At 37.5% G+C, this 27261-nt stretch overlaps 1 protein-coding gene across 1 annotated transcript in view; it reads right to left on the bottom strand.

Moving 5' to 3' along the window:
* RANBP9 (RAN binding protein 9) overlaps positions 1-26854 on the bottom strand; it is a 41220-nt gene extending 14366 nt beyond the window's left edge. Inside the window, exons 1-4 of the mRNA XM_039322670.1 lie at positions 25357-26854; positions 19808-19919; positions 5939-5991; positions 2596-2763 (exon numbers count right to left, since the gene is read on the bottom strand). Coding sequence (XP_039178604.1) covers positions 2596-2763; positions 5939-5991; positions 19808-19919; positions 25357-25789 — 766 coding nt within the window. The 5' untranslated portion in view covers positions 25790-26854. The remainder of the gene's footprint in view (positions 1-2595; positions 2764-5938; positions 5992-19807; positions 19920-25356) is intronic.
* Between the last annotated feature and the right edge of the window lie 407 nt (positions 26855-27261).

Here is a 27261-nt window from a genome sequence, read left to right on the forward strand (position 1 = left end):
CTTCTAGACAGGATGCATAATAATTAATGATTTTTTTCAAAAAAAAGTCAACAAAATTTGATTTCTTTATTTAAATTGGATTTTTTGTATTTTAATCAGATTTTTTTTATTTTTAACAAATATATTTTAATAAAAGGCTTTTGGAGTAAAAAATCTATCTAAATATAATTTTCTATTTAAGATACATTAATAATTTAGTTTATTCAGCGTGAAATGGAGCTTAGTTATGTAGCATGAGGCTGTATATTCTGCAATATTTACATTTTGGTAAACTCATTCAAGGAATCCAAGCTCTGCAAGCTGAGATAACACGCACTGTACTAATGCATTCACACAATTTCACAGTAACCATGAGATAAATCATAAAACAAAGTTCAGGAATATTCCTTTATCCCATTGTTTTGCAAATCTATATACATTATAAACTGTATGATGTTTGCAGAGAAATGCATCTTACCAGGCTCGTCTAAGTGTTTTAGTTAAATAAAAGAATTTGAGTAGTTTTCCAACTATGTGCGATTAACCTAAAATTGGTTCTGATATTGCTGTTTTACTAACCTGACAGCTTATTATTCTAAATAGGAAACCTTCATTTTGTTTGCAAATAATATTAAAGATTCTAACTACCAGCAAGAATGACTCCTTATATTTAAAGAGCACCTGTCATTTCAGATCCATCATGGCAGCACCTGTTAGCGGCCATCCACTCACCTGCTGCCCACCACATCCCTCACCTTGTGTCATTGCCACATCACCAGCCGTCCCAGTAAAGTGAATGGGACTGTCAGGGAGTGAACAGCGGGTCAGAGGAGGATCCACTGCGGGACAGAGATGACAGTTGCTCTTTAAAAATTATGATTTAAATCGAGTTGATTTAAATCAGGCCTTTTTACTAGTGATTTAAATCGATTTGATTTAAATCAAATCCACCCTGATTCTAGAGAATTAAGACTGAACTCCTCAAAGGCTTTTTGATATCTTTCTCAGCACTCAGATCTGAATGCCACAGCCAATTACCCTGTGGTGGGTTTTAGTTGAAAAAACTTTATAGCTACAAGCTACTTATTCTACTTTATTTGCCACCGTATTAATAATGCCTTTACTCTGGCTCCTTTCAATACTTTACTTTCAACAATATTAGATGGATATTACAACAAAATTCCATTCACCAACAGAAGCCAGAAGGAAACTGAGACCTTAATTGGTACATTTTTTGTTGTCTCTCCCACAGTGATATATATGCAAGAATATTTGTACTTTCTCTCAACAAAAAATCGGATGTATTATGAGAGAGGTAATTTTTCCTGCTATAAGGTCACACAATCCTGCCATCAATAGCAGAGTTGTCAAGTTTATTAATCTGCAATGATTTCCATAAGAAGGGGTAAAGTGTCTTAATTATGAGTAGCGACTTTTCTTTTGTTTCGCTTTAAGTTGTAATTCAAAGATTTTACATAACTGTTTATTGCTTCTGTTTAATTTGCTCACTATTTCAGTGATTCATATGGCTTGACCATAATTATACTTTATTAATACAAATCCAGCTCATCTTTGCTCTCTAGATTTCAAAACTCTGAATTATAATGACAACATATTATATAAGATATCAACAATTCATATGAAAGTCTAAATGTTCTATTAAAATGCTATGTATTTTATCTGGCATTCTCAAATCAAATACAATATTTTATATTAAGAAACTGCCCTATAAAACAATGCCCATTGGTTTTTCACTTCTACTGAAAATGAAAATTAGAACTGTAATGCATTCATTGTACAATATTTACTACGCACAATTATACATGAAATCAAGGGAACCAAAACTGGGAAATTATCACATATGTGTTCATTTCCTGTTTTTTCACTGAATGTATAATTCCACATCCTTGTTTGATTAATTAAGCTGTACTGAAAAATATTTAACTGACTCAAACATTAATTCTTGAGGTAACCAGAGTAACTGGAAAGCAATCATATTAAAAGGCTATATTTACCATAAAATAAATAAACTACATAAATTTCAAAGCTATTATCAAATTGCCATGCACTGATACTGACAGATCATAGTATCTGTTGGCTGTTGCTTGTATTTTGTTTTTTATTGTATTATATATTGTATTTTAATTGTTTTTATTTGCTCCCCGAGTCGCTGGTTTGAATTGGGTGGCTAAACAAATTGAATGAAATGAATGAATGAGGTTTTCTGAACTTTCACTGATAAAGATCAGAAACACTTTCAGAATTCATTTAATGTTTCAAGAATGCCATTTCCACAGAACAGTAGCATATTTCAAGCATGCTACTAAACTGTGCTTTCATTTCAAACTAATGTTTTATTCTTTTAAAATGGACAACTGTGTATATTACATTTCACCAAATCAGATATTAGCCCTCAGAGATCAAACAAGGATCTTGCTTGAGAAACTAAGACCTGTTTGAGCCAAACATACTTTAACCATTATATTTTTGGTGTGCTTATTTTTTGAGAGTTAAGCTCTGATCAAAATTACATACATCTAAAATTTGGAAAGATTGGTCAAATTTGCTATCATACAGTATTTGATACTTTCACAAAATAGAATTATTTTTTCATACCCAAACTATGCCCATTCTTTGTGTAGAAGCAGGTATTGTTGATAAGATTTACACAACAACCAATGACATCACCAGTTGTAAATGTTGGACCATAGGGCTGTCCTGTTCCCGAGGAACAAAATGAGTGCCCATCATCTCCATGGTAACCATATGAATGTTTATCCCAACCTAGAAACAAGACAAAAATAAGTATTTACTACATCATAAAATGCCCAGGAACAGATTCTGCATCTAAATTTAATTATTCTTTCAATAGATTCAAATACATCAAATCCTACAAATGAAAGATCTGGACTGTCTTAACCTCAACATACAAGAACATACAATATAAAAAATGTTTTATAATGATATGAAGACAAATATTGTGCTTCTGAGCTCAAGAAACTGCAGCTACCATGGATATATAAGTTAGCCATGTGTGTTTGCAGCACTATGAATACTAGATAGGAAGAACATTTATTTATTTCTTTGATGTAATCTAAATGCTGCTTTAACCTAAACAAGGCTCTAATTAACTTACAGAATAAGGTAAGTAAGAAAGAGTATTAAAACAATACAGTAGTAAAATCAGTATCAAAACAAAATAACAGCACTCCAAGGAATAGCTTATAGTTTCCAAACCTAGCAGGAAAGTCTCCATCACCACAAAGCTATTCCCAAAGTTCTCTAGAATAACCAGGGCTTAATGGATTTCCAAATGGAAAAAGATATTAGAGCCACACTGACTTCATAAAGAATGCTGTTCCAGAGAAGAATGCTGTTCTACAAGTAAAATAGCTTATCTCTATGACTCCTGGATATGACATTTCCTAAGGATCCAGAGACACCCTCCTTTTTTAGTAAGTCGAAGCCACTAGAACAGTGGTTCTCAACCTTTCTAATGCCGCGACCCCATAATACAGTTCCCCATGTTGTGGTGACCCCCAACCACTTATACATCACCGGGTGCCAGGGGCATGGCCAAAGAAAAGGGGGGGAAAATGGCGGACAGCCTTGTTTGGTGACCCCCGTGAAATGGTCGTTCGACCCCAAATGGGGTCCCGACCCACAGGTTGAGAACCACTGCACTAGAAGAAGGTGATCAATATCTAGACCATTGCATTAGAGATGTTAAATGGGAAAACATAAAGGCTCCCATCACTTTATAAGTGCTGCATTTTCAACCAATTGAAGCTTTGGGTGATTTTCAGTGACAGCCCCATGAAAAGCACATTGCAATAGTCCAAATGAAAGGTGACTAGGCATGAGTGACTATGAGCAAGCTCTCCAGGAAAGGCTTTAATTGGTGCACGATAGAATTGCACAAAGGTCCCTTTAATTATTGTTGCCACCCCCTCCTGAATGTGAAGTTCTTGTTCAATGCAAGATTTGAAAACAGCAGAAGAAGTACCGAAATGTTCTCTTTGTACCTAGGAAACAGTATTCTCCCCTTTTTCTCTAGTGTCAGTTCTATCAAGATTGTTATTGGCCTGTTTACCAAGCTGTTAGGTTGAAATTTTCTCATGCATTCCTGTATTATTTAGTTGTATCAGCCTTATACAGATAAATTAACACAGTTGAGAAATGTTCAGTAAAATGACTTTGAAAATGAACCTGGTTTTGGCATTGCAACACGAAGCTGCGTGCACATCAGAGGCTAGACATGCATAAAAAAAAGATGATATATGGAAAGTTATGTATGGACTCCTGGCATTCTGCATTCGCATCAATAATCTTCTGAGTTTGTCTGAGAACATATAGCTAAACCTGGTTCAAAGTAATTAAATTAATTAATGAAATTAATTCTTCCCTTCTCATTTTCCTTCCCAGTACAATTTTTGGAAATATAAACAAATGCATATAAATAAGTTTATAAATATAATAATTTATTCAAGAACAATTCCCCTTGTTCAAGTAGACAAATTCCCAAATATGTGTATATGGTTGTTGTTAAACCTTTCAGACCAGGAATATTTTCTGCATTTTCTTTCCACTGCTTAAGGGCAGTTAAAATACACGGTGCTGTGGATAAAATCACAACCAATCTTAGAATATATCATTGATTTAAATATTATTTAAAATGCATTTTGAGATATTTTTTCCTAGTTTAAAACTAAATCTAGGATTTATGCTACTGTTACAAAAATAACTGTGCTTGAGATTGATTAGCAGTGAAGAATGACTGGCTACAAAAACTTGTCTCGATTTGTAGACTATGGTTTGAGAAATTAAAAAAGTGTCATACATTATCATCTTAATTCTCACTAAAAATCCAAATTAGACAAGATGTCTCTTTAATGTTTACATTAGCTATTTTCAGCCACTGAATGATACTATTCTATAGTTCCACCTTCTATTTCTCGCATTCTACACATATTCAGCTGGAGGAGAACATAAGCATGGTTTGCTTGAATTGGCATAGAGAATTTCTTATGATTCAGTATCCTAATAAAACAGTTCCAAAACATATCAGTAATAGTATTAAATAGATGAATAAATCTTGTCTTCAATTTTCAGACAGAATGCATAGACATCAGGAGGAGAAAAGAGGCTACGGCCAGTATGTACATCCTCTTGTCTGCCCAGTTTGAAGCCGTTCACTCATTCAGCTATACATAAATTAACCTAACAACTAGCTATATTCCAATTAAGAAAAAAAGGATTTAAAAAAAAAAATCTGGAGAGGATGGTAATTTAAACCACCATGCATACACAAAATGAAAGACACAGTGCAATTCGGGCAATTACCAACACAGAAGCCTTTAAGCATTTTATAATTAGCAATCAATTCCTCTAAAGTATTTACAATTTCCAAGCAGAGTTTCAAACAACTGCTAAGAAAAAAAATCTGTTACTGATAATTCTTTTGGGCCTATTTGATTAGGAAGTGTTCCTCAAATATATTATGCTTAAAGTGAAATCAGCATTATACCAAACTCCTTTTCTTGGTCAAAATGTTACATTTTGAGACTTCCTAAGCAGAGCTAAGATATTCACATAATTGTGGCATGTTGAATATCCCATTTTTGGATAGAAACATCCATCTATAAGAGTAACCTATTCCAAATGAAATTTATACTGAGATACAGAGTACTTTTTTCAGTTTTGTTATGCTAAATGGTGTTTAACTGATGTTTGCATAGAAGGCCTGCATTATCTTCCTGCAAGCACTCTTGAAATGTTGGAGTAAATTTTGATAGAATATGACAAGCTATACCTTGAATAAAAACCAACATTCTTTCTAAATCCTAGATTATATTAAAAACTTATTAAAGACAGTTCTCATCTAGAAGAAAGAAAAGATGAATGGATTAATATATGATAACAATAAAGGGTTTTTTAAAATAATTATTCTTCATCATACCTGGTAGTCTGTTCATGTTCACTCCTTGAGCTGAGAGTCCAATTCCCATATAACTGAAAAATGGAAATTAAACAGTCATCTTTCTCTGTTTTATATGTACTCATTTCAAAACAGTAATGAAACAAAAAGCAATTTTTCAATTTAATTTATAATGCCAAAATTTTTGACTTTTTACTCAAAATATTTTTATTTATTTGATTTTTATTATTTTCCTTTCCTGAGAATATTAAAGACTGATGAAATACTTTTACAATATTCAGATATTGAGTATTTATTGAGTATTTATTTCTAGTGTAACTAATCAGAAAAAAAATCCTGTGTTACATTTTCCATTTGGATTATATTTTGCTCTACTAATTAATCTAGAAAACATTTGCCAAGATTTAAGAACTTCAACAAGGAATGCACCCATGTCCAACTTTGAACTTTGCCATTCCAAGAATTTTCCTAAGAGATAACATGCAAGCAATAGTGGATGGAGCCTGACTTTGACAGGTAGAAATGCCCTAAAATGGTTCCAGGGAAAAATACATGTGCTTAGGGAGGCAATAAAGGGGAGAAAGAAATCTGATAGAAAACAAATCAAATGTCTTCTAGGATGAAATCCCTTCAGGTTGTTGGAAAGTAATACTGATTTCTAAAATCTTTTTCTAGAAAAATGAAATACAATCCACATTTCATGAAAATGACCAAAAAAAAAAAAAAAGGAGAAGAAAGTTGATTTATAATGTATTAATTTCTACCTAGCAAGTAAGATTTTGGAAAAGAAAAATAAATTAATGTGGATTTTTCCCACATTGGTATGTTTGATTTTTAATGCAATTCTGGAAAATATCTACTTTTTGAAGTAAAGTCCCCGTTCTCCCCCCCCCCCATGTATCTGTTATATGGAGGTGCTCATCCTCTAAAAATATTAATGAAGAAAAAGAAAAAACATATTTTTGCAGAGATATTTAACATTTACAATAGCTTTTATTTTCTCTGCTTAGCAGCCGAGAAAACAAGTGTCATGCCAATATCAGGACCCTGATAGGAAAATTCAAATTCAAAATTTAAATTGAATCTTTAAAGATTTCTATAGGATGAATGTGTGTAAACTGAAGATTGTTAATACTCAACATCACAAAACTTGTACTTATTACTTCTTGAAGCTCAGTCATAATCTCCTATCACACAACAATTTAATAATGTATTTTTGTAAGAGAACAATAAGAACTTACCAAGTTATAAATTATAATGGCTAAAATAAATTATGCATTTTATAATTAATGCTGTAGGCTTTACTAGAATTTAAGAAACTGTAAGTACTAAAATCCAGATGGATTACCTCTCAAAGATTATCCACCATGCCCTACTTTATGCTCAATAATGGACTCAATTCTAAAATTAGTATTGATGACTGCCAACAGAACAGTATAGGCATTCTCTATCAGTTTAATTGGAATTTCAAGTGGGGCCCTGGTCTTTTGCACCTGACAGTTTCACCTCATTCAGTTTCAAGCAAACTGTCCTAAAGGAGTTTCCAGAGAAAAACAAAGCTAGACAGTCTTTTCTTTAATCAAAGTAGTCAATTTAGCCACCTTAGCCAATTCTATCAGCTTCCCCATTTGTTCTTCCATTGTAGGAATGTGTTGGTCTTTCCCCTTCTGTGCATACAAAAGTCTCGCTTACTGACGTGAATAACAAACAGGCAATATTTTCCTGATGACAAATATTTCGGTATTTTAAATGAAAAAAGAAACTAAATATTACTGAGCTCCTCTAATAGTGATAATCACAGAAAATATAAGAATTTGTCAAGCAATTAATCTGGAATATTTATTTGCAGATTTTTTAGTAACTGCTTTCTTTTCTCACACTCTAAATTTAATACATCAAATAAACTGCAATGCAGCCAAATTATGGAAATAGCTTAGGTATTACACCTGGATAGGACCTAGATTCAAATTGCTATTTAACGACTGAGTTGAGTGACTCGGCATTAATTTTTCTATCTTAGCTTACAGCATTATTGTTGCAGAGATAAAAAAAGGGGAATATGGATGCTACAGTGGTCCTTACAACTCTTTTAGATTATCTTTTTATTAGATTATATATAAATAGTAATATTGTTCAAGATACTGAATATAGCACTATCTAGTCTAATTTTTCCAACAGCTACTCTGTGAGGTAAAACTGTGCCAATCTACCTATTTATCTGTCTTGTCTGCCTATCTGCCCCCCCCCCCGCCCCCATGGGTAGTATGTATCGTGCTCAATTTCAATCTTCTACAAGAGGCCTGAGAGTTTGAAGGTTCTGTGCAGCATCTTAGCTGTTTCTAGCACTAAAGTCTTCTGGGCAGAGAACTCTCATGTTGTTCTTGGCATCTATTTAAACCACTCTCCCAACTTAGGGATTACAACCCTATGTGCTCCTACCATTACTAGGACCACTTTGGCCTTTACTTTCCACATTTTTTCTGATTTCTCCTTCAGACCCTTCTCCAGATTTTCATATTCCTTCTTCCTGATGTTGCTGTCACTTGCCACCACTAGATCTATTATCACTGTTGTCTTTTTCTTCTTGCCTACTACCACGATGTCTGGTTGATTGCCTTCCAGTTTGGATCTGGAAGTCCCATAGGATCTTAGCCCTATTATTTTCCACAAATCTCTCATGTGGACTTGGGAGGGTATTGCCCATACACTCTGCAAAGAAATGTCAGCTGTACACAATGTCAGCTACTTGGTTGTGCCTTTCAATGTATGCTATTCCTACCTGAAACTAATATCCTGCCATTATGGGTTGAACTGTCTCTGAGGTCTCTCTGCACAGTCTGCAACTTGGCTCCTAGATAATGCAGCAGACCCTTGCTTCTATAGATCTGATGCTTAGTTCTTCTTCTGGTACTGTGACTAGTATTCTCTCTTCCAGCTCTTTCCAGCCACTGGTAGGATTTCCCAATGTCAACCGCCTCAGCTATCTCTCAATAGTATATCCCATGCAATGGTACTTCCTGCCATGCTACTTCCTCTGCTTGATCTTCCTCCTTTGTCCATTGCTGCCTCAGGCATTCTCTCAGCGGCTCATGTTTGGGTACCATCTTACTGATGTAGTCCCAGGTGCTATGGGTTTCTTCCAGGACAATGGTTTTGATATTGTTTCCAACTGGTGTACAGTATCTGGGTGTTGGACATGGGGTGGAATCCTTTGTAGATTGTGGATCTTCTGGATCTTCACATCACTATCTCCCGTGTCCTCCTTTGGCCACTATATTGGCAGGGTATCTAACGACTAGCAGGGCATACATGTTGATGGTATGGAACTTGTTCTTTATGAGTTGGCTCTTCAGGACCTGTCTTATTTTTGGTGCTGATGTCTTCCTTGCTTCCTCCTCATGGTTCCCTTGTTACTCTTGGATACCGAGGTATTTGTGGCTGATCAGTATGGCTGTTATGTGGCTTGCTGGTAGTTTCATCCATTAGTCTTAACTATCTTCCCTCTCTTTGGTCACTCTTCTCAGGTCCAAATGATATCCCAATGTCCTTACTGCAGATCCATGGATGAATGGATGAGCGAGTCAATGTCTCATTCACTCTTAGTACACAGTTTGATGTCTTCCATGTAGAGGAGGTAGCTGATGGTAGTTCCATTCTTGAACATATATCCGTATTTCTTTGGGATTATCTGCCTATGCAGAACAGAGCAGCTACAGTGCATTACCTTGGTATATGCTGCACTTTATGGCTACTCAGATAAGTCCGTCTAGACCTTGAATTTTGGGTGAGTGTTCTGTCTATGAACAATTGGTGTTGTTCCCAATGTCGTGAGCTGTGCTCATATACTGGCCTATTAGCAATTAATAAACACTAATCAAAACCACAGATGTCCTATGTCAGTGGTGGCGAACCTATGGCACTAGTGCCAAAGGCGGCACTCGGAGCCCTCTCTGTGGGCACGCACACTGTCGCCCCAGCCCCGCCTCCCCGGTAGCCCTCTCCTCACCAGCAGCCCCCCCAGAGAAGAGTTCCCCCCGGGTGCGGCCCGGGCAGAGCTGCACAGCCAAGCACATGGCAGCTGGGCAGCAGATGATGCTCCGAGGTGCGGGTGGAGGGCGTGGCCACCATGTTATTGCAGGGCCGCCGGGGTGATCTGCGGCGTGCTCTTGATGGCCCTGAGGGTGGGTGGGGTGAGGGCGGAGCAGGGCGGGAGAGGGAGGGTGGAGCGGGGGCAGGCCGGTTTTGGGCACTCGGTCTCTAAAAGGTTCGCCATCACTGGTCTAGAGCAGTGGTGGCGAACCTATGGCACAGGTCCCAGAGGCGGCACTCAGAGCCTTCTCTGTGGGCACATGTGCTGTTGCCTCAGTCCCAGGCCTTCAGCTGGGTTTTATAAAACCTTTTCGCTTTAGGCCTCTGCCACTGTGTACAAAAAAAAAAAAGGTTCAACTTCTCGCAGAAAAAAAAGATCTTGCAAAGTTGGAATTGACTGATTGAACTTTTTAGTCCCACCTTGTCTGCCGTTACCACCGCAGCCACGCCCACCCAATGGGCCACGCCCACCCAGCACCCAACAATACATAAGTGGGTTTTGGGTTGCAGTTTGGGCACTCGGTCTCTAAAAGGTTCGCCATCACTGTCCTATGTTTAGAAACATGAATCAGGCCTGGACTTCTTATGAAATATTGCATAAATTTGAGTTGTGTGCTAAGTAGGCTGGCTACATAAATCAATTAAACAAACAAACAAACAAACCATAATTTCAAGTAGTGCTCAACTTAAGCCACATGCTGTGGGAACAGTTTCAGGGTTAACATGTGTACTTATTTATCCTGTACTCATAAAAATACAATAATTTAAACAAATATTTAGGCCACTGACTTTTGTATACAATCTAAATTAAAACTCTCACCAGATGGCTCTGCGTGGAACCAGCAAAAAGAATCGAATATAACAGGTTTCATTTTCTTATTATTAGGATTTTCTTAATAATCAGAAAATCCTTCCCTCTAATTTATGACTATTATTCCATATCTTGCATCCTCAGCTATAATAACCAAATACAGTACATTTAATTATTTATTAATAGTGACCAGTTTTAATTTCAAATTCTGACATTTAAAAGAAGTCACTATCTAACTGCAAATCTAACTGATCCTATTTGGTTCTCATCAAAGGTATCTCTACTAAGGCCTTATTTAGTTTCATATTCATAATGAAATCCCTGTTCCTTGCCTAACAAAAAAGGTGTTTCAGATTCCAATTTGAAAAACAACAAACCAAAAAAAAAAGCATAGGTAAAAATAATCTTATTTATTTCCTTAGTTAAGCAACTTGGTGACCCCTCACAAATTCAGAACTACAACTTCCATAATGACAGGTTTAGCTTTTTCTGATGGCAGGAGTAAAGTGGTGGAAGATTGGACAGCATAAACCAACTAGTTATTAACAATGAGCCAGGTTTCTTAAAGATTCTGACCGATCATTATATGCAAAGTGATTTATGGTTAATAAACTGAGTATTATACACTTAAATATCAATCAACTAGTTTCTCAGGCTAAAACTGTTTTGTACAACCAAAGATTAACTTGAGCATTACACAGTATAAAACAGGGGTCTCCAACCTTTTTGGACTGGCGGCCTGATGGGAGAGAGAGCAGCAGGTGCCTTACACACAACTGTGCAAACATGAATGTGGCCACACGTGTGTGTCTGTGTGTACAAACAGGCTATAAGCATGCGCACCACGCAAATGGGGCTGCGAGCATGAGTACAAGGCTCTCAGCAACAGTGGCGCCTGTGTGAGGCTTGTGGCGCCACTGCCAGGCTCGTGGCGATGCTACTATCAGTGCGAGGCCTGCGCTGTAGCCCGTAATGATTCCACCCAGCGCGAGGATCGCACCACCAACCCCCGCACTGGATCGTGCCGCAGCCCACCTGCCGCTTGTGGCGTTGCCACCGCCCGAAAATCATTTGCGGCAGTGCTGCCACCTTCGTGTGGTGTGCCACCGCCCACCTGCCGCTCACAGCACTGCCACCCCCACAGTGGCAACACCGCGGCCCGCCTGTGTGAGGCTAGTGGCGCTACCGCTACCCACACAACACTCGTGGCAACAGTGGCATGAGGGGGGGTTGAGCACACACACATGGGCGTGCACTGTCCAGTTACTCATGAGGCCCAACAGCCAAGAGGCCATGGCTCAGTAGTGGTCCACGGCCCAGAGGTTGGGGACCTCTGGTATAAAAATATTCAAAATTAAATGTATTTATAGCATTCAAAGGAAAGATTTTAGTGTTATGTGAGGAAAGCTGAATATACAACAAACCAGAAACTGGTTCTCCTGCCTTCATAATTCCCAAACTTTGAGATTACAATTCCAACCCAAACATTAAGATTAACAATTTTCTTTTCTTTTTTTCTTTTAATATTTTTATTGGTTTGTCAAAATATAAAATAAAATACAAAGAAATTCAAAAAAATAATAGAAAACTAGAAGAAGGGGGAGGAAAAAGAAAAGATAATGTAAAGAGGGTAAAGAAAAAAAACATACCAACTTCCGACTCTCTTTAGCACAGTAGAAGATAACATTACAATCACTACTTTTTATTTTTAAACAACAATATGTACAAACCATTTCTATAACAACAAACCTATCTAATTAACAAAAAACAAAATCAAGATTTCATTTTTCATTGCAAGCCCAACATCTGGAAGCAATTTCAAATTAGAAATAAAGTTAGATATATTCTATTCTTTGGATAAAAGGATCAGTTTGACCATCTCTGCTTCTCATTGCCAGGAGAATAATGTGTAGCTCTATTGAGTCATTAATTTTTATCATAATTCATATGATATATATTTTCAGGTTTTTTTTAACCCTAAAGGGAGAAACACTTTCCCTGGTTTAGGTATTTTACTAACTTTAAGCAATACTCAAATATTATAGATAAAAGGGAAAAAACAAACAAACAAACAAACAAAAAACAGTGGTCCTCTCTGTCCACTCTTTCGAAGACAGCAAAGTCCATATGTTGGACAGAGAGGATCTGGTTTGAAAGAAGAGTCAAAGAGACTATCTATGTCAAAATTGAACTGCCCTCTCTCAACAGAAGGGGAGAGATATGACATTGTCTATCTTTAGTCCACAACACAGTCCTTTCAACAGTTCGACACCCATTTGCACTAGTCAGGGGACCCTCAGGACACAGATAAACCTCCAGGTGGCATCAACGACTCTCTAAAAGAATGCAAATGACCAGCTGCCTGCCAGGAGTATAAATCCTTCCATTCCCCACCATTCAGTCAGAGCTGAAGAAGCTTCTAGGATGAGAAGCTAAACATCTTCAAAGAAAAACAAGAAAATCTAATTACCTCTTGAAAAAGCGCCTTTGGGACTTTTTTACAGTGGTAAAAAGGTCAGTGGTGCTGAAGGTGGAATTCACCAATGCAAGATAAACTACTAATTTTTGTGATTTGGAAACCATCAACTATTTTGTTGATATAGCCTAACATTGTATTTGTTTTTTTTGATCTACAAGGTATTATTGACTGATAAGCCAATATTTAATTTTCATCTGCAACTAGGTTTCAAGAGGGATATAATTTAGAATTAAGTCACATTATTTTCTCCCAAACCTTATTTACAATATTATGGATATCAAACAAAACCAGGATAATAGTGAGAGAGCCATGTAGGTAACTGCCTTTACATAATTTTCCATTTTTAAACAATAAAATTTCAGCCAGCTTTTTAAGAACATTCTCTGATATTCAATAAATAGTAAAATAATCTTCTGCTGAATTATTTTAAGATTAGAAGAAACATAATATTTTTAAGACTCTTTACCATGATTTATTCAAACTGATTACTGCAACTCTTTGTTCCAAAGTAATATTTAATATTATCCATCTTCATATTACTCTTCCATTTTAGCTAAATGATAGGTATTCCACAGGTTTTCCTAGCCCAAATTGCGTTTACAATAACTCAAAGGATTTTAAGACTTGATGCAAGCTTTATATTTTATAAAACATACTATAACTAAATCCATAATAAAAGTACATTAAATTATTTGTATGACACCGTGATATTTTTTTAATAGCTACCGTATATTCCGGCATACAAGGCGACTAGGCATATAAAACGACCCCCAACTTTTGAGAAGATTTTCAGGGTTTAGAAAGTCATCTTATACGCCAGAAAATACAGTACAATATTGAATTTCTGTTTAAAGATGAGCACAATAGGAGCTCCTTTGCTGCTAGAAAGCTTTGTCTTGTTAGTGCTCATTTCTGTAAAAAAAAATAGGGTTGGCCACTAGGGGGCAGATTGGTTTTAAATTCAGAGAACAGCTACATTATTCCTTATTCCTGCGTACAAGACGACCCCTGACTTTTGAGAAGATTTTCAGGGATTAGAAAGTCATCTTATACACCGGAAAATACGGTATTTTAAAAAAAAACCACGATTTTTATGTCTCAAATGAAAATGGCAAAGCATTTCTGTATTGTAGACCGAATAATGAAATGGCTTTAATAACAAAAGGATGATAGTAATTGAGGAAACCTTCTGAAATTCTGTGAAGAGGTATAAAATATAAGAATATTTGTCACTCGGATGTTCTAGTCTAATTTTCTAAAAATGCAGAACTCAAATTTCCATTGCAAATAAATTAATAAAATAAACCAATGAATATAATTGAGAAGTGGAGTTAAAAGTATCAGAACTTTTTTCTAAATATCTACTCCAGAATTAAAATAAACGTAAACAGATTAAAACTCCTCCTTTACAAAAAGCCTGAACTTTGCATTATCATACAATATTTCTTGAAAAAAATTAAGTTATCTTCATTATATAAAAAATAACAGATTTCCAGGACAACCCTGTAGAGTTCTACTAAAAATTGGCTACAAGACTGCACCTCTTTTGTTGTAATCTTACACACTTTTAAGAAAGTTAATGGGATTTTTCTTGAGTAAACATAGCCAAGCTCAGGTTCTAAAATGTTCTTGAGAATTGCACAATATGATTAAATATTTCCATTACCTAGTATATCCATTTATTCTTTTGTTACATTAGGACTTGCATGCATTAAATTATAGCAAATACTAAGCTGAAAATATACTATTCCAATCAGAGAAAACTATAAGGAAAGGACTTTCTGAATACAACTTATTATATCCACAATTTGTAGTACTTATAGCAAAAGATCCAAGTGATGGTTTAATACAGGCATGTTAAACTGCCGGCCCGCAGGCCGGATGCATCACACCAAAACCGCGCCCACCCCATTGCCCACAATGGGGGAAAAGTCACGATACGTCGCACGTCACATGATGTTGCGAGTTTGACATGCCTGGTTTAATATAACAAAAGACAAGCATTATAAAATGCATTTGCTGGTTTTGATAAACAATGTTGTGCCAAGAGTTTAGCATGGTTGCACAAAGAACTCTCTGATAAACTGAAAGACAAAAAGGGTAAGTATGAAAAATGGAAAGAGGGACACATAATTAAGGCAGAAGACCAGCATATAGCCTAAATTTGCAAAGATGAAATCAGGAAAGCTAAGGCTCAGAATGATCTAAGACTTGCAACAAAAGTCAAAAATAATTATAAGTTTCTTTCAACATATAAAAAACAAGAAACAAGTAAAAAAAACAATTGGTCCACTAATGGGAGAAGATGTCAAGGAAGTGACGGTCAGCAGGGAGAAAGCAGAGCTGCTTAATTCTTTCTTTGCATCTGTCTTCACACAAAAAGAAAAAATAACCCAATCTACCAAAAACAGAATCATAAAAGACAGACAAGGGATTTAAACTGAAACAGGCAAAAAAATTGTAAGAGAACACCTGTCTACTCTAAATGAGTTCAAATCACCAGCACCTGATGAATTAGATGCCAGAGTTCTGAAGGAGCTGGCAGACATGATCTCAGAAACATTGAATCATATCTTTCAAAGATTCTGGAGCACCAGGGAATTACCAGAGGATGTGATTCCCATCTTCAGAAAAGGGAAAAAAATTAGATCCAGGAAACTACAGACCAATCAGTCTGACATCAATATTTGGGAAGATCCTGGAAAAGATAATCAAGCAACTGATCTGAGAACACCTAAAGGCATGCAGTTATAACCAGAAGCCAACATGGGTTTGTCAAAAACAGATCATGCCAAACAAATCTTATTTCATTCTTTGACAAAGTGACTAAATTAGTGGACCAATGAAATGCTGTGGACATAGTATACTTGGATTTCAGTAAAGCATTTGATAAAGTAGACCACAACCTACTTCTTGGTAAGCTAGAAAAATGTGGGATAGATAGCATTACCACCAGATGAATTTGTAACTGACTGACAAACCCCACTCAATGTGTAGCCCTTAATGGAACTACATCTACATGGAAGGAAGAAAGCAGAAGGGCAACACAAATTTCTATTTTAGGTCCAGTACTCTTCAATATCTCCATCACTGGGGGCTTTCAAAAACAGACTGGACAGACCTTTGTCTGAAATGGTATAGGGCAGTGGTGGCAAACCTATGGCACAGATGCCAGAGGCAGCACTCAGAGCCCTCTCTGTGGGCATGCGTGCCGTCGCCCCAGTCCTAGGCCTTCAGCTGGGTTTTATAAAACCTTTTCGCTTTAGGCCTCCGTCGCTGTGTGCAAAAAAAAAAAAAAAAGGTTCAATCAGTCAATTTCAACTTCTCGCAGGAAAAAAAAGATCTTGCAAAGTTGGAATTGATTGAACTTTTAAACTTTTTACCACGGCAGCCACGCCCAGCCAATGGGCCACAGCCACCCAATGGGCCACACCCACCCGGCACTCAACGATGCATAAATGGGTTTTAGGCTGCAGTTTGGGCACTCAGTCTCTAAAAGGTTCGCCATCACTGGTATAGGGCCTCCTGCTTGAGCAGGGGGTTGGACTAGAAGGCCTCTAAGGTCCCTTCCAACTCTGTTATTCTGTTCTGCTCTGTTCAGCATGATCTCTAACCAGGGACAGTAACAGAGATAGGTTAAAACACAGACCTTTGGTTACACTCTGAGACCATGAATCATTTGAAATTAACTTCTGCAAAATGTGACTCTGTTATTAAAATCCAAATTGGAAGATGACCAATAGTTAACTTTCTTCTTTAGATGTAACTGAGAGCCAGTTTGGTGTAGTGGTTAAGATACCTGGCTAGAAACTGAGGGATTTTGAGTTTTAATCCTACTTAAGGCACAAAGATGGCTGTGATCTTGGCTACTCATTCTCTCTCAGACCTAGAAAGAAGGCAATGGCAAGCCACTTCTAAATTCTTGCCAAAAAAATCTTCAGGACTCAACATTCACTCCAAGATGCACAATATGCATTGAATATAGAGCTCGATATTTCTACTGCTAACATTATTTGAGAAGTTCTAGAAAATATAGCAGATATATTTGTATAAACTTCTATGTTACAAATATCTAGACAATTGTAGTAAGGTTTGCATTCTTTAAAGGTTTTGATAGCCATTTTATAGCCAAGTTCAAAGAATTCTCCACAAGAAATGTTATTGCAGAGGGAGACAGGTGGTTTAAAAATATAATAAATAAATAAAAATTATCTTGCCTATATGTATAAAGCATCTTTAGAGAAATAGTAAATAATATAAAGCTTCCTGTGTACTTTAATCCCACCTGCTCCCATTCTGCTATTAAAAAAAAAAACACATTAGTATATACTACTCAGTGCATACATTGTTTAGAATTGCATTAAAAATTCAACTGTTAAAGTATTTTACAAACTGTCTATCAATACCACAAATATAAACTCATATTATTACATTCCTCAAAAGGAATGAAAGTCCAGTTGCCTTTTGGACAAACCACATGGTTATCTTTGGGATAACCATGACCTGGATGATTGAGGATCTTGATAGACAGTCAAAAGTAGGGGGAATTATTTATTATTTCTTTATATATCATATTTCTAAATCACCTTTCTCATTCAAAAAGGGGCTCTGGGCGATGTACAATATAATCAATACATAAAACATATAAATAGTAACATTAAAATTAAAAATTAAATTAGGGTTAAAAAATTTTAAATTATAGAATGACAAACATCAAAAGGAAAAAAAATTCTAAGATGGCCTTTAACATTGGATTATTACAGGTGGAGGGGCTCTCAAGGGGCTAACCAGCCCCATGGTTGCCTGGTCCTCTGTGACCTTCATGCAAGTATGCAGAGTCAAATTTTGCCCCCTTTGAGGACTTTCTTCACCTCTGGTAGCAGGATGTTCCACAAAGTGAGGGCACTGGCCGAGGAGGCTCTCTTCCTAGACCTCACCAGTCGAAATTCTTTGCTACAGACAGGTAACATACCTTCCCTGCCTGATCGAGTGAGATGGGCTAATGAGATTGGATGAAGCCTATGCTATGTATGGTTTTATAGGTGATGACCAATACCTTGAATTGGACCCAGAAGCAAACTGGTATCCAGTGCAGTTTGTGGAGTAAGGGTGTTGTATGAGCCCTTCTTTGGGCACGCAGTATGGCTCCCATAGCTGCACTCTGCACCAGTTGAAGCTTCTGGATACTTTTCAAAGGTAGCCCCATGTAGAGTGTATTGCAATAATCTAATAGGGAGATGACCAGGGTAGGAGTGATTGAGGGTAGAGGCTCCCTGTCCAGAAAAGGGCGTAATTGGCGCGCAATGTGAAACTGGGCAAAGGCCCTCCTGGCTACAGCCGCCACCAGCTTTTTGAGCAGGAGCCATGAGTTCAAGAGAACCCCCAAGTTATGCACCAGGTCTGTCTGGGGCAGTGCAATCCCATCCAAAGATGATAAACTCCCGAGTAGAGGGGCCACCTCAGTCACTCTGTCTTACTGGGATTCAGTTGAAGTCTGTTGTTAATTAAATGAAGTCCTAACTGTCAATCATGGAATGAGGAAGTACTTATTTCCTCCAACATGCTAACATGATTTACAAAAGTTTATCATATTATTAATTACTTATATGGCACATTAGTCTTTATTCATCATTACAATCACATTAAGATAGAGCTAATTTTATTCCCACAATTAATCTATTAACCATAGTTTACTGAACTAATCCAATTGCATAGGTTTGCACAACATACTTAGCTACAAATGAGTCAACATTTAACTGTAGTATTCTGTCCAAACCTGGACTGTATATTCATATATGAATAGAAAATTACAGACTTGCAACCTCAGAAATTGTACAGAAAGATTCTGCAAAAATTTATCCTAAAGGTCCTTTTTCCAAAAGGCATGATACCCATAACCTGGATGATTGAGAATCTCCATAGACATTTGCAGATGTTTAGGAAAACTGATTTGACTCCTTAAAAGTCCTATTCTATAAAAAAGGCCCTAGACATTCACTTTTGGAGCATAATTATTAGCATGTTGTGCAAAATGTTTTGTGGCTTTTCACGTAGTGGGAACTATATACTCTTCTATAGACCAATTAACTGAATCAAAGAAATCAGAATTTTGAAATTGTAGCTTGCATTAGATTATTATGAGCCACAAATTCACTAAATTTGAATTTACTAGAATAGTATCAGAAAGCAGAAATGAAAAATAAAAAATTCTATTTTAATCTAGGTAGTATGCATACTATTAATTTAACAGTGTTACTGTATTAAATTACCAAAAGGAATTTGTCTGTAATGCAAGTAGGCCAAGTATTTGATTTCTCTGGACTATACAGAAATTGATGATTGAAAAAAAAACGAACAGTGTCGGTCTATAACAATTCTTCAACTGAATAAACTGAATTACATCTTTAATATATGGAGAAAATTAGAAAATTGCATGCACCACTAATTTTTTTATTAAAATGTCAGCCTGTATAAATCAAACTATATTTGCAACAATATATGAAAATCTTACCCATCTCTTCCTTTGCTGACAATTTTTACTTCAAAATAATATATTCCACAAGCAGCAGGTATGGGATGAGTGGCACGAACAGAAGCAGCATCTTTTGGAGTTTTCCCATGGCCTATGAAAATATATTAAAATATATTCTAGAAATTGAAGACAATGGTTCATTAATAAAACAGCTACAAAATAAAGTACTTGTGAGAGGCTAAACATTTAACTTTCCTAATCGTATCCTTCAATCTGGGTACTATTGAAACCCTAAAACATGCATTCAGTTTAGCAGTAGCCGGTTCTGGAATGAGGTTCCCCTAAGATTGGGATGGTCCCCCATTCTACTGATGTTTTGAAGAATCTTGTAGAGATGTCTCTGTCCAGGCCTTTAGCAAGATCCCCCTTAGGATTCTACAGGGTTTTGTTCTCTTCTGTTTGGGATCAATGTCTGCCATCCTTGCCATCTTTTTTTCTTTTATTTTTGCCTACTGTATTTTTTTTTTTGTTTTTAATGTTTTTTTCTTGTGAATTGTCCTGATTAGTTGGAACTTGGCTGCTATACAATTTTAATAAATCATCATCTTCATCATCATTTTGATCAGAAAACAAGGAAAGAACTATTTGTAAAACAATTGTATCAAAACAATGGTTAATTTACAACCATTCCTTATACTTGAAGCGATTTTCAAAGAGTTTAGCGTTAGTTTCTTTAAAGCAAAGACTGAGTAGTTTACTACTTCTATGTAATTAAGTATTATTTTTGGTTTTATTCTCCAGAAAAACATCTGTTCTTAGTACTTACTAAAAAAACAATCTATCAAACCAGTAAATAAGATTAATCATAGCTAAATAATTTTACAGATATAAGATTACTTAAGATACCTGCATGAGATTTGAAACCAGTGATTACATTTGAAATGATTCTACATATGTGTTAAAAATACAATGGTATCTTGGTACTCACTGTTAATTGGTTTTGGTAGAGACAATGAGTACCAAAACAATGAGTACCAAACAATTTTTAGTGAGTCAAAAGGCAGCCGACACTGACAAGTTCTAGCTTGTCCATGAGTACTGGGACAAAATTTTCATGTCAAAATGTGCTGAACACCAAATTTGATGAGTTTCAAAGCAGTTTTGAGTACCAAGATACTACTGTACATATATTTCCATGTGTATCTCCTCTTGAATTAAAAGGCTGGGAAAAAAGAGCTGATTTCTACCCACTAATTGTATGTTGCTGGCTCTGTCACCATTGTATGCATTGCAGGTTTTCCATTGCTTCTGCCAATAAAAGGTTCATGAAGCTATACTTTTATGATGCTGATGGTGGGGGAATGAAGCACTATATTGCAAAAGCATTCTGGCTCCATGGCTACTTCTGGATATCTGCATGCCGGCACTGATATTCCCTTGCAGCACTCAAGATGAAAATTTTGCTTGTTATTGATTGTCCCTCCTGCTTCATCCTATGCTCTTCTTCTATTAGTGTAACTTGTCAGGATTAATTTTAGATAACAGGTTTAGTTTTTTTTTTCACATTAAAGTGCTAGATCTGTATTGAGAAGTAATCTGTCTGGTAAGGTCCAATGTCACTGCACCTGTTAGTTGCATAATCTGACAAATAACTAAACTACTCAAGCACTTGCCTAAACTTGCTCAATCTCATTCTAACCATTTTCTCCACATCAGAGAAAGTGAATGGTATTTTTTCCCATTGGTACGTAACATTTAGTGGAATGAGAAATTAATCTATGGGAATCCCCCAATCACTTTTCTTAATTTGTCCTGCATTTAAACAATAGGTATAGAACCAGCTAACAGAATAAGGCTTAGCAATTGGGATACAAATTTTATACTACATTATTTTATGCTGGCACAGGTTGCATAAGCCTTATGGTAAATTATAAATGTACATTCCTTTCTCAAAGTAGAATAACAGTTTTGAAAACTGTTTAAAACAAAACAAATGTTAACACAGAGTTAAACTCTTATACAGTGATATTTGCTACTAGAAAATCAAAATATAACCACTAAAATATAGGGTTGAATGAGCAATATTCAGTTCATAGTTTAAGTGGTATTTATGCAAGAGAAGGAGCAGAGAAAAAAATGACACTGCTATCCATTCATACCCATATGCAGTTTGGGTTAAGCAATAATATTTTTTTCATTTGTAATTAAGCTATAAAATAATAAGCCACATGGCCATAATATTGGTTCAATATAAGTTAATGTTCAGCTGGGATGGTTTTAATCAGGACGCTTGCATTTCAGCTATCTGAAAATTAGTGCAGACATTTATAGAAAATAGTTTTTGTGGTTCCCACATAATCTTATTATTATAGAATCACTTTTTGAAGAATTGGTACTATGTAAGTAATTATTAGAGAAGAAAAAAAAACTACCTATACAATTTTCCCATCCATAACAACAAAATTTACAATGGCTCATCTATTTACAATGGCTCATCAAACTTTCATTTGAACGTATTTATAATTTGGTGGGACATCTATTATAGCTTTAAAATGTTAAGTTTATATAACTAATAACAAAACAGTTACATTATTGAACTTATTCAGAATGTTATTATATATAAAAATCAATGCATTCCTCTTCTAAATAAGTTAATCCTTCATTTTCTATTTTTTTAGTTATTACACAGGTTTACTAGAAATCTTTTTCTACTATTTTTTATTATATGGTGTTTGACACTACTAGGTGATGTAGCTAGCATATACAGCAAAACTATTGTCTGCATGAAGAATTATTCTTTATACGGTATTTGAGAATTTTACCTAAGACTGGAAAAGATGCACTCTCCAATTGCATCTTTAGTTTGAACTGAATTGATTTATCATTTTATCTCTCCACATATACTTCTAAGAAAAAAAAATCAAATGGTATCTATATAATCAAATCTTCAATATTCTTTATATAGATCCTCAAGTAACTAAATCTATGTCTGAATTACGGTAATTATTTATGAATCATAGTTATGAATGAATTGTGCAGTTTTATTTCTATTTCTCTGTGGGTGAAATGAACTCAATCCAAATGTTCTGAAATGAAACAATTTTTGAGCATTGCAGACAAAGAAAGAAACCACTATTATACTTTTATATTAAGCCAAACTACACACTGCAATACTTGTTAATAAAATATCACACAAAAAGTACAATACAAAATAAAATAAATATGGAATAGCTGTAAATTATTCTCAACGTATATTTCCTGATTAACAATGCAAATCATAATGAACATATTAACTTAAAGCTCAAATCCATAGGAAGTTAATCACTTTTCAGATTTAACAGTGCATAAATCATGGTTAGTCCAACAAGTTTAGCCTCTACTTTCCCCCTTGCTATCAACTCATCTTTCAGCATGGCTGCAAGGAGGTCAAAACATCCATTTCTATTTTAGTTTATCTGCAGTTTAGCATCTCTCCCAAATCCTATACTATGATTATGGTTAGCGAGCATAGATTCATAACACTCTCAAATTCTGATTTTATATTTCTAATATAACTAAGATAAATAAAAGTTGATCTGCCATGTGATATGATAAGTTGCAATTAATAAAAAAATGGAAGCAATGACTTATAGTCTTTGTCACAGTGATAAGAAAGCCCAAGGACACAACATCATTCTCATTTAGGTTAGTGATAATTTAGTACTTTAGCTTTATCTCTGAATCATTAAATTGTTACATATTTCAAATATACACTATAGTACTGCCATACAGCATACAAAAGAGTCATTCAAAGAAAAACTTGCCTTGGAAAATTCCAAATTACTAGTTATCTAAATCTTTATGGTTGAACTTAAAAATATTATTTCACTATGTAGAAATTCGGCATCAAAACAAGGAAACTTCTTCCAGTGCTTAAAGGGACTGTCAGCATATTAGGACACTGTACCATTTTTCTGTGAAAGATGCAAGCTGATATCTAAATATTAAAAATTTTATATTTGCTATGTACTAAGCTGTAAATCAGAAGCTATACATAATAGATTCTTATTTGTTTTCATTTTCCTCCATTCTAGACAAAGCACTCCTGCTTCTTTGTATGCACACACACACACACCACACACACACTTACACACAAACATAAATTTTTCCAAAGCCTGTCTTTGTAAGATCAAAAGTTTAGAACAATAGATGAGTCTTTTTCTACAATATGCACTTAATAACCAGTTGTCTCCTTTTTTCTCTTACTTCATTTAAGTATATCTTGGTTTCCTATTCCATTTTAGATGAATGAGTGTAAGTCTGGACTGTGTGTTTATGTGTGTATAAATCTAAAATGCAGAAGGAAACATGAACTGTCCCAAATGATTTCAGCACAACAGAAAATATAGCTTTTTGTACATCAGCTTGTGACTCTTTACTTCCTGATATTAACATCAAAGAAGGAAGATAAATTCAACATATAATAGAAACCATTTGAAGGAATTAATTTTTCATTAGCCAATATTGCAGCTAATGTTCATCATCATGCCAGATGAATTTACAGAACAATGGATTTCTTTCTTCATTTTTACTCGTTTTAAAAGTTTTACATTTATTCTTCCAACTTCTGCTGACCTTTACTCTCTTGCTAAACAAACACATTTCTTGCCCTAACCGGTTATTTTTAATTGGACACGTCACACTGACTGACTTGCTTTCTCCTCCCCTGACCCCAAGTTGTTATTCAACAGGAGAAATAATCTCTTTTGAAGAAAAGGACACTTTATACACTCATTCTCCCCACATCATCCACAACCAGAAAATAAAGGATCATCCAAGCGTCTCAATATTTGGAAGATGGGGAAAAAAATGAAGCTGAGAGGGTGTCTACTTGGCTTCCTAACTTTTCTCGGAGGACCCAATGACATTTGTTTCCTGTTGTTCTATTTTTTAACATTTCTCCTCCCCCCTATTGATTTCTTCTAAAACGTTTCCTCCCCGATTAAGAAATCCAGGGATGGGGGTTTAAGAGAGGGGAGTATCAGGTTTAAAAACAGATAATCCCAGGCCTAGTTCCTAAAAGACCAGGCCTGATTGCACTTAATCCTAAATTGCCGAAGGTGAAAGTAGATGGGGCAGAAAGGAAATCAAAAGAGACACCAGAGAAAAAAAGAAAAAGAAACAAGAACAAGGTTGTCAGAGGAGATTAAAAATATGCCATTTGGTTTTTTGGGAAGTGGGCAGTTGAGAGTGGTGGCGTCAAGTGTTGTCTGTCGAAGGTGGAAACAAAAAATGATGCATGAAGAAGCGGGGTGTCGTCCACCGACAGCAGCGGATGCAAGGGGGGTTGGGGGGGGAGGGCTTTGCTGGCCGAACTGGGGTGGGTGTTTTTTAGGTGCAGGGGTCGACCTGGAAATACTCGGGTTGGGGTTTGGCTCTCTAGACAGTGGAAGAGGTAGACGACCCTGCCTCCGGGACTCTTGCGGGAGCTGTTGACCATCCTGTCACAACCTGCTTGGCTGCCTGGGCGTCTCTGCTGGACGAAGGCCGGAGAGAAAAGCGTGCTGGCCTCGGGCCTTGCTACTGCCGTCCCCTTTTTTTCCCCTCACCTTTGTAGTGGACGCGCAGGTTGTTCTGTGAGAGGCCGATGTAGCTGAATTTGTCTTTCGGGCTCCAAGACCGAGGAAGCGGCGTTTCCTGCTCGTCCACGGCCGGGTAGAGCCGCTTAAGGCGCCGCTTGAGCTCCTTTTCTTGCTCGTTAAGGGCTGGATCGCCGCAGTGAGGGAAAGGGGCCGGGGCGCTACTGCCGCTCCCGGCAGACATGGGCCCAGCTGAAGAGACAGCCGAGACTGTTGTTGCCGTTGTCGCCGTCGCCGCTGCCACCGCTACGGCGGGCGGAGGAGGAGGCGGCGGGGCCGAAGTGGCCGGCGGTGGCGGCGGCGGCGGGTGAAGGAGAAGCGCGGCCGAGGCCGGTGAGGGAGTCGGGTTGCTCGGCGCCAGAGGAGCCGTCGCCGGCAGTTGCTGCGGCTGCTGCCCGGACATGCCGGCCTTCGTCTCTCTCGAAGGAAGCGAAAGCTTAGAACGGGGGTTTATGCGAACACCTCTCACCGGAGTGACAGTCCGAGATGCGGAGAGCACGGGAGCCACACACCCGGAGGGGAGGGGGGGAGGCGGCGGAGGAGGCGACTCGGCTGTGGAAGCTCGCGCGACTACGAGAAAGGGATTGGAAACGACGAAGGTGATGACGAGCGGGGGTGCGCGCGCGCGCTCGCGGAGGTGTGCGTGGTATGTGTAGATGTTGCGTGTGCAGGCGCGCGCGGGGAGGCGGACGAGTAGCCCGGCCTCGAGTTCGGGAGCTTGCGCGCGCGTGCGTGCGTGTGACGCGAAAGGGAGAGGGAAAGCGGAGCTCTGGCTTTGTCGCTTACTGCGCCGCGAGCCTTCCGGCGGCTGCTGCTGCTGCTGCTGCCGCCGCTGTCCTGCCGAGGATGTTACTGTACTACTAACTCAGCAGTGGCAGCCGCCGCCGCCTAACGTGCTCCCCAATCAGCTGAGCGGCGTGGCAACGCCAAGAGCCGAGGGGAGGCGCTTGCCTGCCAGTGATACGGAGTGCGTGAGAGGACGGTAGCGAGGGTTCTGCCGGTTGCCCCGCTTTCGAGAGAGGGCGGGCGAAAGGAACGAGGGAGGAAGTGGGCTGGTGGGCCTGGAGCTGCAGAGGGTCCAGTCGGCAACCAACAGAGCTGACCGGCTTCCTCTTGGTGTCGCAAAACAGGAAAGGAGTGGGAGGCTGCGACGTAACCCGGAATATCTATGTATACCTCCCTACCTATACCCCTCTCCCTCTTTCTCACACGCACACACTCTGTCTTTGTTTCTCACTCTGTCTCCCTTCCCAACCATAACAGGAATGAATGAGGAATTTCTGTCTCTCCTTGCTGCCGTTTAGCGGTCGTCTGGATTTTTGCAGGCCAAATCCCGTAGCCCTATAAGTATACCAAGACATTTTTAATTTAATGCCTGTTTGAATTACTCAGTTACAGTTGGCACTGTGTCCAGCAATAGGAACAAGACGCAATCAATTGTTGGATTTTTGTGGAAATGCAATTGGAAAAAATAGGCGCTATTTTGAATAAAATTAAATATGCTGATCAATGTCACTGCCAAATAGAAATCAATTCATCTTAGTAGCCTGCTGAGTTCGGTAGGAGTACCCCCAAATGGCTAGGATGATAGCATGCATAGAATTAGAACCAAAAGAAAAAAAATGCTGGTTCGGACTGCAGGCCTTGTATACTTTTACAGTAGCTGACTAGATGGCTTTGGGAAAGCCCAGGGGAAAAAAAAAAAAAAAAAAACAGAATTGGAGCTGGCACTTGGCCACTATAGCCACCCCCCCTGTTCTGTGAAGGAATCCAAACTGAAACATTCCCAAGGGATGGCTTTCCAATTTCTGCCGGGGAAAACATTTAATGAAGAAAAGCCCAGTTCCTTTCTCAATAATTATCTTACTGTTAAGT

Source organism: Crotalus tigris, unplaced genomic scaffold, assembly GCF_016545835.1.
Source record: "Crotalus tigris isolate CLP2741 ecotype Arizona unplaced genomic scaffold, ASM1654583v1 scf7180000024119.3904262, whole genome shotgun sequence".
Classification (NCBI taxonomy): Eukaryota; Metazoa; Chordata; class Lepidosauria; order Squamata; family Viperidae; genus Crotalus; species Crotalus tigris.